Source organism: Trachypithecus francoisi, unplaced genomic scaffold (genome assembly GCF_009764315.1).
Source record: "Trachypithecus francoisi isolate TF-2019V2 unplaced genomic scaffold, Tfra_2.0 Lachesis_group21, whole genome shotgun sequence".
Taxonomy (NCBI): domain Eukaryota; kingdom Metazoa; phylum Chordata; class Mammalia; order Primates; family Cercopithecidae; genus Trachypithecus; species Trachypithecus francoisi.
In genome coordinates, this window is record NW_022681467.1 from 25617413 (window position 1) to 25630815 (window position 13403).

At 51.3% G+C, this 13403-nt stretch overlaps 1 protein-coding gene across 2 annotated transcripts; it reads left to right on the forward strand.

The window, feature by feature from the left end:
* Positions 1-4639: 4639 nt before the first annotated feature.
* Positions 4640-11563, forward strand: TMEM74B (transmembrane protein 74B). 2 transcript variants are annotated; one of them, XM_033185960.1, is made up of 2 exons: positions 4640-5414; positions 9012-11563. In XM_033185960.1, the coding sequence occupies exon 2, from the start codon at positions 9053-9055 to the stop codon at positions 9749-9751; it is 699 nt and encodes a 232-aa protein (XP_033041851.1). In that variant the 5' UTR covers positions 4640-5414; positions 9012-9052; the 3' UTR covers positions 9752-11563. The 2 variants fall into 2 exon arrangements, with proteins under 2 accessions (XP_033041851.1, XP_033041850.1); XM_033185959.1 differs by having other exon boundaries at positions 4790-5179.
* Positions 11564-13403: the final 1840 nt, after the last annotated feature.

Here is a 13403-nt window from a genome sequence, read left to right on the forward strand (position 1 = left end):
CAAAAATAAATAAATAAATAAATAACAAGAAAAAAATTAGCCGGCTTTGGTTGTGCACACCTAGTCCCAGCCACTTAGGAGGCTGAGGTGGAAGGATCGTTTAAGCCTGGGAGTTCGAAGCTGCAGTAAGCTATGATAGTGCCAGTGCACTCCAGCCTGGGTGACAGAATGAGGCCCCATCTCTGAAGAAGAAGGAGTTGGAGAAGAGGAAGAGGAAGAAGGAGAAGGAGAAGAAGAAGAGGAAGAGGAAGAGGAAGCAGAGAAAAAGAAGAAGAAAGAACAAGAAGAAGGAGGAGAAAGAGGGAAGGAAAAGAAATGAATATCTGAGGCTGGGTAATTTATAAAGAAAAGAGGTTTATTAATATTTGGTTCATGGTTTTGTGGGCTTGTACAAGAAGCATGGCATTAGCACCTGATTCTGGTGAGGACTTCAGGAAGCTTCCAATCATGGCAGAAAGAGAAGGGGGGCAGATACCATATGGCAAGAGAGGGAGCAAGAGGGAGAGGGGAGGAAGGTGCCAGGCTCTTGTTTTAACAATCAGTTCTCTAGTGAACGAACAGAGTGAGAACTCACTTATTACCGTGGAGATGGCACAGAGCCATAATTCAAACATCTCCCACCAGGCCCAAAGTCCACCATTGAGGATCAAATTTCAACATGAGACTTGGAGGAGACAAACATCCAAAGGATATCAACCCCATACTCACTTTCCCCTACTGTTAACATCTTACATTATTAGCTAAAGTCCATACTTTATTTAGATTTCTGTAGTTTTTGCATAATTTTCTTTTTCTTTTCCAGTGCCCCATCAAGGGTACCACACTACATTGAGTTGTTATGTCTTTTTAGGTTCCTACTGTTTGTGACAATTTCTCAGACTTTCCTTGTTTTGATGACCTTTTGAGGAGAACTAGTCAGATGTTTTGTAGAATTTTCTTCAATGGGATTTGTCTGATGTTTATCTGATGATTAGATTATAGCTATGGGTTTTGGGGAGGAAGACAACAGAGGTAAAGTGCCATTTGTGCCACATCATATCCAGGGTACCTACTACCAACGTGATTTGACTGTTGGAGTTGACTTTCATCACCTGGCTGAGGTCATCAGGTTTGTCAGTTTCTCTACTGTAAAGTTGCTTCACACCGCCCTACCCCCGCCCCGCCACCCCAGCGCTTTCCATAAAACACTCTTGGAAAGGGAATCATTATGTGCAACTCACACTTTCAAAATGGGGAGTTATAGTTCCCCTCCTCGAGGACTGAGTTATCTACCTACAGAATTTGGAATTCTGCATGGGAGATTTATCTTTTCCACCTGTTTGTTCAGTTATTTTTATCAGTATGGACTCAGAGATATTTATTTCCATACTTTTTGTTACAATCCAATATTACCCTATTTATTTTCTCACTCAAATTTTTCCAGCTTTGGCCATTGGGAGCTCTTTCAGTTAGCTCCTACCCCCCTTTGTGTGTGTGTGTATGTGTGGTGTGTGTGTATGTGTGTGGGGTGTGTGTGTAGTGTGTGGTGTGTGTGTAGTGCATGTATGTGATGTGTGTGTGTGTAGTGTGTGTGGTGTGTGTGTGGTGCGTGTGGTGTGTGCATGTGGTGTGTGCATGTGGTATGTGTGTGGTGTGTGTAGTGTGTAGTGTCTTGTGTAGTGTGTGTGGCATGTGTGTAGTAGGTATGTGTAGAATGTGTGTTGTGTAGTGTGTGTGTAGAGTGTGTGTGTGGCGTGTGTGTAGTGTGTGGGGTGTGTGTAGTGTGTTTGTAGTGTGTGGGTGTGTAGTGTGTGTGTAAAGTGTGGTGTGGTGTAGTGTGTGTGGTGTGTGTATTGTGTGTGTATAGTGTTTGTGTTGTGTAGTGTGTGTGGTGTGTATGTGTAGTAGGTATGTGTAGAGTGTGTGTGTAGTGTGTGTGGCATATGTGTATGTGTGTGGTGTGTGTGTAGTAGGCATGTGTAGAGTTTGTGTGTTGTTGTAGTATGTGTGTGTAGTGTGTGTACAGCATGTGTGTGGTGTGTGTGGTGTGTGTGTGGTGTGTAGAGTGTGTGTGTTGCGTAGTGTCTGTGTAGCGTGTAGAGTGTGTGTGGTGTGTGTGGTGTGTATGTAGTAGGTATGTGTAGTGTGTGTGTTGTGTAGTGTGTGTGTAGAGTGTGTGTGTGTAGCATTTCTTTACTTTCTGGCACTATCAGATGCTCCAGGCTCATCTTGTAGTATTTCCTGCCCAAGTCCTATAAACAGCAATTTCTCCAAGGAGCCTTGGATCCTTTTATTGGAGAATGGTATTAGAAACCAAATTTCAGTGCTACGTGTGCTTGTTGCTATGGAGTATCATTGATTCTAAGCCCTCTCGCCTGACAGTAAGGAAATATATGTGTGTATACTAGCCCGTGTGTGCGTGCGTGTGTGTATATATAACTTTCTATATGTAATCATCTGCATCTATATTAAGCTAAACATGAGTTCATTCTGGTATCTCCAATTCTAATCTGTTGCCACATGGATCATTCTAGCCTCCTCCTCAGGGGTCATTTTTATCAGAAGCAATGTTGCTTAGTAACATAGCAGACATATGTTTATCTGTTTCTAGGAAACAGAGCTTCCAAAGGTCAAATTCTCATGCAAAAGAGGAAAAGGTTTTGTTAACCCTTTACTTACATTTATCAGTGAGGCTCTCCACTGCTCTGAGGATAAAGAACAAATTCTTTGACCTGCAAGGCTCTGCAGTGACCTGGCCTGGTAATTCCAGGCTCGTCTCCCACTACGTTCCTTATCGAGCCCTCCATGACAACCACACGGGTCTCCTTCAACTCTCAAACTCATCACACACTTCCTTCTACCCCAAGTTCTTCGCCTATGCTAGGCCCTCTGCTGGACTTCTCTTTCCTCCCCTCTACCTGGCTGCCTTCTACTCATCCTTCTGATCTCAGCTCAACCCACACTTTTACAGGAAGCCATTCCTATCCCCAAGACCAGGTTGGCGTCCATTGTTTGAGGCTTGCACTGTATACTTTTATTTTGTAGCACTTACTATAACTGCAATGTTACATTTACTTATCCTTTCCTCCCACTAGAATATGAACTATTTGAGTGTAGGGTTGGAGTCTACCTAGCTAACTAGTGTATAATATTTGCCCATTTTCTCTGTTCTTTATTCAATGAGCACTTATCCAGAGCTTCCTAGGTGTTAGCCCCTTTTCTAGTGTCTGGGGATACTGCAGGGAGGGAAACAGGCAAAAACTCTCTTCTCTTGGCACTTATTTTTTAGTGGAGGTGGCAATAAGCAGACAGAAACTAATGTCAGTTGGTAAATGCTGTAGAGAAAAATTCAGAGTGAGGGAGTAAAGAGTGCTGGGGCACTGCTATTTTTGAAAGGAGGGCCTGGAATGGTGTCTCTGAGAAGGTGGCATTTGAGCAAAGACTTGAAGGAAGTGAGGGAAGGGGGTGAGGGCGGGAAATATCAGAAAGAAAAACATCCCAGGCAGAAGGAACAGCCAGCGCAAAGGCTGAGGTTGGACAGCGCATGACTGAGGGAAGGAACAGTGGGTGCTTTAAGGGAGGTGTCTCATCCCATTCCCATAAAGCTTCCCACATCCATTTCACAGAGGAGGAAACTGAGCTCCAGGAGGGGAGTCCTTTACACCAGGGCACCCAGCTGTGGGGGTGGAGCTGGGGTTTGAAAAGGAGTGTGGTGCTAGGGCTAGCATCCCTTTGAAGTCTCTAACAACAGGCCAGGCCTCTGCCAGACTGAGAGGAAACGGAGGCCTTCCCAGCCCTGGTGGACCTGCCCAGAGCTAGGCTATGCTGGCCTTGAAGGCACAGGCATCCATCATCCAGGGTGACTTCCAGTCTCCTGGTTGGTGAGGACTGCACAGAACTCTGGAGGAGGACAGGTTAGGCTCCACTCATGAGGTGGCCGAGGAGGACATGGCACTCTCATTTGCCTGTCCTTCCACATGGCCAACTTCTGCTGGCCCTCCCACAGCCCTTGAAGCCTGCACATTCACGATTCTCATGGACAAAAGTGTACACAGGCTCAGAGGCCAGAAGTACTACCTGAGGCCACACGATTCAGCTGCTCACCGTGTCTTCCCTGAACCTGCACGATTCAGACCAAAGCTTTCTCTGGGGTTGGCGTGTGTTACCCAAAGAGGGAATGTCTCCTTGAATTTGGTACTCTAGGCACTTCACTCCACTCATCTTAACTCCAGCCCTGCCCTGTAAAGGAAATAAGTGAAAGTCACTCCTATTCACAGCCTGTTCACCCGCACCCACCTAGGTCGTTCTAGGCGATCAGACATGGGTCCTGTTCTCCAGGAGCTGCCAATCCGATGGAGGAGGCTGACCCTTAAAGAAAATCACCACTGTCAGAGATCAAAGTAAACAGTGCAGGCAAAAGGAGAGCCCAGATGGAGGGGCCTCTGGGGTGAGTGGGTGTGTATGCCCAGGGAGGGCTTCCAGGAGAAGAGGCCTCACAACTGGGCCTTGGAGGGTGAGGGTGTGTTTGGCCATTGGCAATGCCCCCAAGAGAACACCCCTCTTGGGCGGTGCACTCCACTGTCCCACAGAGAAAAAATTGCTGAGAAAAGAGGGAGGGGGCTCGTCAGATTCTTTCTCGCAGCCTTCAGGTGGCGCCCTTGAGCCACGGAGTCGCAAGCGCCCGAGGAGACTGTCCCGACCTAAGGACCTCAGAGAGGACCCAGGGTCCTACCTGGGGGCTGTGTGGGGTGGGGGGTGGGGGGAAGGGGAAGTGGGAGAGTGGGAGTGAGGAGGGGGGAGGCACCTGGGCTTGGGGCAATAGGGGCTCTCCAGTGGTGTGGAGAGGCAGGCGGCGGGGGAGGGGTGTTCTCCAGCACCCCCCCGCCCGCCCCGCCCCTACGCCCGGGGACCGCGGGCTGGAAGCCCCAGTTCACTAAGCCCAGGCGCTGGCGATCCAGATCTGCCTGGAGGGGAGGGGAGGACGATGGATTGGAGCCCCCGCACCCTCACCCCAGACCATCACACGCCTTCCAGTCCCTCTCTGTGCTAACTCTCCGGGCGTCCTCGCCGGCCGCGGGCGGAGCTCGCTCCGCGGCGCTCGGCGATCCCCGGCCCCCGCCCCTTCTCCTGTCCCTCTGTCCCCGGATCCCCCCCCCAGCGGCCGCCACCGCCGCCGTACAGCTCCGCGCGGCGCGAGCAGGTACGTGCGCCTCGGCAGCTGCTCCGGGCCGGGCCGGGAGGGGGGCGGGAGACCGGGAGGGCGAGGCAGTGGCGGCCAGGCCCGCGCCCTCCGGGCTGCGCCGCAGGAGAGACCCCCGCAGGCGGACGCCGGCTGCAGGAAGGCGGACGGGCACCGGGAGGACGCACCCTCGCCCGCCGGCCGCCGGGCGCCCTTCGCCCCCGCGTGGGGAGGCAGGGAGGGAGGCCCGGCACAGGTACGCACGCGGAGAGGGGACTGCGGGGGGCGGCTGGAGGCCGAGGGCCGGGGGCAGGGAGTGGGGGCGAGGGACAGCTGGCCTGACCTCGCGGCCCGCCGAAGGACATGCGGCCAGGGGACCCGGCCTCCCCGGGCCTCCGCTTGGTCCGATTCGGCCTGTCCCGGCCCGCGCCTATGGTCAAGGGCAGGAGCAGGGGGTGTGGACTGCGGGCCGGCGGGAGCGGGCGCGGTGGGCAGCCAGCGTGCTGGGGCTTTCTGCGCGCAACTTTGGGTACAACGGCGTGGACCTGCGTGTGCGTATCTACGCGCCCGAAGGCTTTGTGTACAACTCGTGCGTGTGTCTATCGATTGGGTTTTGTGAAGCTTCATCCACAGCCGCTGTGCGTCCCTCTCTCCGGGTGTCAGTGCGCGCGGTGGGTGGGGTATTGGGCCCCTGCGGGTCTTGGTGGATCTGGCTTGGATCTTACTCCCAGGGGCACTTAAGAGTGTGTGTGTATGTGTGTGTGTGTGTGTGTGTGTGTGTGTACTCGCGCGTGCGTGTGACCAGTCCTACCCCCTTCCAGGGTATGGGTAATCGTGTGGCCGGAAGATCTGAGGGTCACACTACGTGGCTTCTGGGGGTCTGTGGGTACTGCTGTGGGAACAGCTGCTGGGGGAGTGAGTGTGGAACTGGAGTGTTCCTTTCAGGACCTGTCTGACTGCAGATGAAATTAGTAACTGGTGGGGTCGTGGGGTGTGAACGGTAAGCAGGAGCAGCTGTGTCAGTCGGTGTGTTTCTGTTTCTGTTTGGGTAACTGGGCACGGCCTTTGTGTAACTGGGGAGTATCTCTGAACCTGTGCATGAAACAGAGAGATGTCCTAACTCTGGGTGAGAGGAATCCTCTTTTTTCTCTGCCCTCTCACTGTGGCATCCTAAGAAAAAAGTTTTGGGGTCCTGCAGCTTGAAGGAGAGCCCTGCTCCCAGAATTTGGGAGCCCCAGATTTCTTCCAGATTATGGAGGCATCAATATGTCAGTCTGGGAAAGGGGTTCCTGGGCCACTCCAGGAGCTAAGTTGGGTGGAAGGTGCTGAGGGTGTGGTTGGGGGCCACTTCTGAGCACCCACGTGGCACCCACTGCTGGTACCTGTTTGTGGCTGGGCACTCAGGAAAATATTTTTGGTGCTAAGAGTAAAAAGCCAACCAATAAACACATCTCTTTTTTCTGTCTATTCACTGGTAAGTAAGAGGAGTCTGGGCCCAGGCTGGGGACCCAGATGGAACTGAAACTTATCCCTGCTCTCAAGGTGCTCACGGTTGCTGTTAAACAGCCGGATAAAATGAAGGGTCTATGAGTGAGGGATGCAGAGCCAGGGAAGGCTGGTGGAGTGATGCCACCAGCACAGGGGTATGAGTTTGCAGGTTTGTACGTGATAATAATTCTTAGGGAACCTGCATTCAATTCCTGTCCCACCCTCCCATACAGGCCATGGGATCTTGGCCATGTTTTATGAAGTGGAGACAGTAATTCCGGATCGTGGGGCTGGGGAGGGTGATATGAAATACTCCTGCATGAAGTGTCGGGTACATGGCTCAACAGCTAGTAGGTGCTTGGTAAACATTTACTAAAATGGGACTCTGGAAAGAGAGATGTAGTGATAGAAACGGGTTGTAAAGGGAAAGGAGCTTTGTACTCACATGAAAGGCCCTATATGTGCTAAGAGGAGGTGTTTGATGCTAGTCCATATTGACAGGAAGGTCAGAAAGATTGAAAAACATGTCTTCCTGCAATGAGGCTCTTTGAGTTTCATTCATTCATTCCATTCATCCTCACTTCATTTGCTCATATTTACACATACACAGAGAGAGAGAGAGAGAGAGAGAGAGAGAAAGAGAGAGAGAGAGAGACAGAGAGAGAACCACAGTGCACTGGAGAATAAACTCCAACATGAAAATGCAGAGAATCATGTGTGTGTGCATGTATGTGTGTGTAGACACACTGGAGCATGTGAGCCACTTTGCACCTGGGGGTCTCTAGCCCGTGGACTTGTGTGCCTAGGGCTCTGAGTGTATGTGCATGTGCCCTCAGGCCATCAGTATATACAAGGAATGATGCAGTTCTGCTGTGGATGAGGAATGACACATGCCAGGCAAGAAAGAGGGCTGAGGTGGGACCTGCCAGGGAGAGGCTAGATCTGCCTAAGAGCCCCGATTGCCAACTCCAGGTGAGTGTTATAAGGGAACAGGGGCCTAAGGTGGCCAGACTCTTTCATTTTGCAGGAGAAGCCAGGAATCCAACATTTAAAATGTAAAATCTAAAATCTTTTGCTTTTTATACATTTGCAACTAATTCACCAAAAACAAATGAACAGGCCAGGAACAAAACAAAGCAAAACTTCTGTCAGCCAAATATGGTCCCCGGGCTGTCAGTCAGTATCCTTCAGCGGGAATGCACATGTGCTGTGTCTGGGTGTGTGTGTGTTCAGGCTGTGGGGTGAGGTAAGTCCTCTTGCAGCACAGAGGGTGTCCCTCTTCTCACCTCTCCCTCCTGGTTCCCCTCCTGTGGTCCTAGTCCAGGTCCCCACCCTTCTGTTTACATAAAAGCATTTGGCTTTGACCTAGTCATGGCTCTCCAGTCTGCTCCTTCCTCTTGGCCCTTTCAGCCATGCCATCCCCAGCCTGCTGGCTTCCTTGCTGGACCCCCGTCCTTCACTTTGCCCCCTCCCATCCCATCAGTCCTCCTTTCTTCTGAAGCTGAGGCAGATGTCAGCACTTCCCGCTCCAGCTCCTCAGCTCGCATAGCTCTCAGGCTCCTTGGCCTGGCTTTCAGAGTCCTTTGTGAGCCGGCCCCAGCTGGCCTCTGAGGCAGTCTATTCCCCTTTCCAGAATGCCCTCATCACCTTCCATTGCTGGGAAATATCCAATTCATCTTCTGAGATCTGGCTCAAATGCCACCAACTCCCAGAAACTTCCCTTCCTCTGTTCCCACAACTTCTGCATTTCTACCCCCTCCCCCACCTCTGTCATCCTTCCCTCATACAACAAGTTTCATGGATTGCACTGGCCAGGGTCTTGTATGCACTATTTTATGAAATCCTCACAACAGCCTTATGAGGGAGGCATTTGATTCATTACCACTTTACAGATAAGAAGAAGACCGAATCTGGAGAGGTCACATCACTTGCCCAAGCTCAAGTGGTGAAGCTGGGATTTGAGCCTGATGTTCACGCTATCTACATTCCCTCCATCATAATAGGAGCTCATTGCTAACACTGAGCACTCAGGGTTCTGAGCATTTTGCATAGGTTATCTTGATCCTACTCCAGCTTTGTGAACTAGAGGGGAGTAGTAGGATTATTTTATAGGTGGGGAAACTGAAGCCAAGACAGGATTAGTGAATTGCCCACAGCCATACCCCCAGCTGGTGGTGGAGTGGGATCTGGGCCTGGATCACACTGTTCTGTCATTGTCTTATTCCCTGTCTTTCCCTCTGTCTGGCAGACACCCCCAAGTGGGAATCGTGCCTGACTCACCTTCATGTGCTTGGGGACTGGTGTGATGTCCTCTACAACAGGGAAAGGTTGCTACATTCAAATGACTTTCTGTTTTCTCTTCCAGCTGCCAAGGGGCCAAGGGATGAGCTGGGGCCCTCCTTCCCAATGGCATCTCCCCCTGGTCTGGAACTGAAGACATTGAGCAACGGTCCCCAAGCCCCAAGGAGATCAGCTCCCCTGGGCCCGGTGGCCACATCCAGGGAGGGTGTGGAGAATGCCTGCTTCTCCTCAGAGGAGCACGAGACCCATTTCCAGAACCCTGGGAACACGAGACTGGGCAGCTCACCTAGTCCCTCTGGGGGTGTCTCCTCACTGCCCCGATCCCAGCGGGATGATCTGTCCCTGCATTCAGAGGAGGGGCCAGGCCTGGAGCCCGTGAGCCGCCCGGTGGATTATGGCTTTGTTTCCGCCCTCGTTTTCCTGGTGAGTGGGATTCTCCTGGTGGTGACAGCATACGCCATCCCCCGTGAGGCTCGAGTCAATCCGGACACAGTGACAGCGCGGGAGATGGAACGACTAGAAATGTACTACGCCCGCCTAGGCTCCCACTTGGACAGGTGCATCATCGCAGGCCTGGGGCTGCTCACGGTGGGCGGCATGCTCTTGTCGGTGCTGCTCATGGTCTCCCTGTGCAAGGGCGAGCTGTACCGCCGGAGGACCTTCGTCCCCGGCAGGGGCTCCAGGAAGACCTATGGCTCCATTAACCTGCGCATGAGACAGCTCAATGGGGATGGGGGCCAGGCCCTGGTGGAGAATGAAGTTGTCCAGGTCTCAGAGACTAGCCACACCCTCCAGAGGTCTTAAGTACTCCCTCCTTATCTGGCTGCTTTAGCTCCATTGCCACAAGATCCCCCCACACCCGCCCCCCGCCAAGGCCTGGGGTTTCAAACTGAGCTCACATAGGGGCTTGTGGAAGAAGTACTGGGTACTGGAGGGAGAGCTCAGGGCCCAGCCCATGCCCCACATGGGCAAGCAGCCCACTGATCTGTTTTGTAGCTGAGGTTTTGCATACGGTTTTGTTTGGAGGATGGCTTCTGCTGCTAAAAATACAAAAGTTTGGAAACCGCTGCTCTTGGAGGATGAGGTTTCTTGGCATTTCTGAAGACTGGGAGCTGTTTGAAAGGTTGCCCATCTCGTTCCCTCATGCCTTGGGAGTGAGGGACCTCTTCTGTCCTTATCGGCTGAGTGAGGGTGTTGAGGGGTCCCTTTCAGCCCTGACCATCTAAGGTGGGAGGTGGCTTCATGATGAGGGGAGAAGTCAGCACCAGAGTGACCCCCCGTACCCCCACTGACTAAACTGTGATCCTACCCTCACCAGGCCTCAGTTGCCCTGCCTTCAAGTGAGGGAGTTGGAATGGATGACCCCTGAGGTCCCTCTAGTTCTTCCCTGGGAATGGGAACCCAGTCTCTGTCTCCAGTCACCCCTCCAGGGGAGGAAGGCATCCACCAGGCACTAACCATTCTCCCTGCCACTTTCTGGCCTGACTTCAGGGACCACCACAGCCAGCAGCTCTCATGGTCTCAGGAAAGAGCTCCCTGGTGGGGTTGGGTTCAGTTCAAAGTTGCGACAGCCTGGTTTTCGTCTTGGGGTCTAATTTCTTGCAGTGACACATTTTTACAAAGCCAAGTGCACAATATTCCCCAGTTCTTTGGGCAAGAAGGATCTTTTACACAGGAAAGGGTGAGGGCTTTATTGTATTTCTGTGGGCATGATGCAGGCCTTGATCACCTTCTCCTCAATAGTATGTCTCTTGCTCCTGACCTTATTCGGATAGCAGGAAAAAAATTTTTTTATGTTGAATTTGTAACCGTAATCTCCCCCACTCTCCCACTGTAAAGGGAAGCCACAGTTTATTCGGGGTAGAAATCAGGCACATTTGGGTGGCCTAGACATGCTGGCCACATTGCCATTTGTTTTTTTCTTATGAAATGTTTCTAGGTTCCTGCAGACTCTCTTTAAACTCTTGATAAGGAAGTAGGCTCTGGGGCAAGAAGATATAGGTGTTTGAGGACTGTGGGGAGGCATCCTTCAGTTTGAATGGCCCCCGAGGGCTTCGAGAGCACATGCCTTCTAAGCCACTGGTGTAGAGACCCTACAGGAGTCATTTTAGTGAATCCCCTGCCCAATGTAGGTCCTACTTACTCCATCTCAGTTGGCCACATGGGCCGAGGATCCTGGTTCTTGGGGATGGGAGGGTGGCGTGGGCATGGAGTCTGTAGGGTAGAGAGGCCCTGATGAGCTGTAACTTGAGCCTTCAGTCCAGTAAGTTGAACATCTGGGGAGTGTAATATCACAGCTTCTATGACAGATCAAACATCTGCTCCTACTGGTAGGTTTTACCAATTGCTGAGAGCTAGAGGAAGGCTGGAAGGGACAAGGGTTGTTTATCTTGGCTTCCCAGATTTTTGTTGTGGTATTGAAGGGGTGTGGTTTGAAAAGAGCAAAGCTCCAAGATGGTAAAAGATTGACAAGTCCTAGGCTTCCGCTGTTGTGTCGCTTTCTCCCAGGCTCCAAGCAGGCACAGCCACAGAACGTGGCATGAGCTGTTCTAAGTAAACTACAGAGGATTGGACATCCCAAATCATGGGCTAAGGCTTTTCAATCCATAATGATAATAATAAAAATATCAACCAAGTCATATGGATTACTGTGATGGTGGCAGACTCATTTGGATACTAATGATCTGTCATACCTGTTGAGTGAATGCATCTGGGACCATCAGTTCATATCAGTTTAAATGCAACGAGTTTATTTAGGGGAGAAATCAGACACATTTGGGTGGCCTGGACATGCTGGCCACATTGCCATTTGCTTTTTTCTTATGAAATGTTTGATGTTAATCATCAAACAGATTTAGGGGCTAAATCTGTTTGATGATTAAATCCCAGGAATCTCAGGTTTTTCTAAGCCAGAGAAGTCTGCTTTGCATTCTAATGTTGAAACTCTTTTAGAAAATGTGTATAATGGACCGAGGCAGTTATTACCTTGTCAGTGAATTAAGAAAGCTTGAGAGATGACAAAAACATTTCCCATGATTAAAGCTGAGATCTGCCAGCTGGTGGATCAGAAACAGGTTTAAGAAGGAGGTGACTAGGAACACGGAGTAGGGTGCTGAGAACTTTCTTTGCAGGCATCCCAGGGGCCCCTGTGGTTACTGAAATGTGCCTCTCCTCCAGGAACTGCCTCTCCCACCCAACCCGCTCCTAGGGCCCCAAACCTTGCTTTTCCTGGTGCATCAGAACAGATACCGGTTTTGGAATCGGTAAGACTAAAGTTGGAATCCAGGCTCTGCCACTTACTGGCTGTGTGACCTTGGGCAAGTTACTCCACTTCTTTGAGTCGGGATTTCTCTATCTGTGAAGTGGGTTTAACGAAAGCTCTGCCTCAGGGTGGTGGTGCAGATTACAGATAAAATGGAGAACTGCATAGTATAACGTCCAGGAATGATGATGCTCTCCTTCCCCACCTCAACTGGGGATAGCTGGATTAGGCCTCAGATGCTGTGGCCAACCCTTCTGCCTTTCTCCTATCACACCTCACATCCCAGATCAGCACATCTTGTCAGCTCCACTTTCAGAATCTGATCGCTGTCCACCCTCGGCTGTCACTGCCAGTCCGGGGTTGCTCACTGGTGTTCTGGCTTTCTCTCTTACCCGCTTCTCCTCCCCTCCTCGCCGCCCCACCACCAGGTTCATCCTCCACTCAGCAGCCAGAGGAAGGCCAGAGGGTGGTCAGGTCATGCCACTCCTCTGCTCAAAACTCTCCTATGGCTCCCTCTCCAGGCAAAAGCCAAAATTCTCACCACAACCAGTGGCAGATTTATAGCAAGACTGGCAAAGCTTAAGTGTCCGGGCCTCTCTCTAGCACAAGCCCCTTCCAAGGCCCTGAATTGATTTATCTATCTTGAAGATGCCCCCCCTGGACTGCATAAGCTTCAGGTAACCCCAAACCGGGGTTCATCCCTCACAGTGGCCTACAAGGCCCTAAGCAATTGGGTCCCTGTGCTTCTCTGACCTTATCTCTCACCCCTTACCCCCTTGCTTACTCACCCCAGACACACTTGCCTCTTGACCATTCCTCAACCTTACTGGGCACGCTTATATCCAAGGGACTTCAGACGTGCTGTTTCCTCTGCCTGGAAGGTACTTCTCCTCAATATCTGCAAGGCCCACTCCCTCACCTCCTTAGGGGCTTTGTTCAAATATCTCCTCCTCAGTGAAGCCTTTGCTGAACACCGTATTTAAAATTGTACCCCACCCCACCTCATTCCCTTTTCTCCTTCGCGGCCCTATTTTTCTCTGATCACTAATCATGACCCAGCAGGCTGAGCCTTGTACTTGTCTTTCCCACCCACGACCTCCCCTACTGGATTACAAGCTCCATGAAAGCCGGAATTTAGGTCTAACTGGTTCTTGCTGTACTCCCAGTGTTAGAAACATGTTTGGCACATTATAG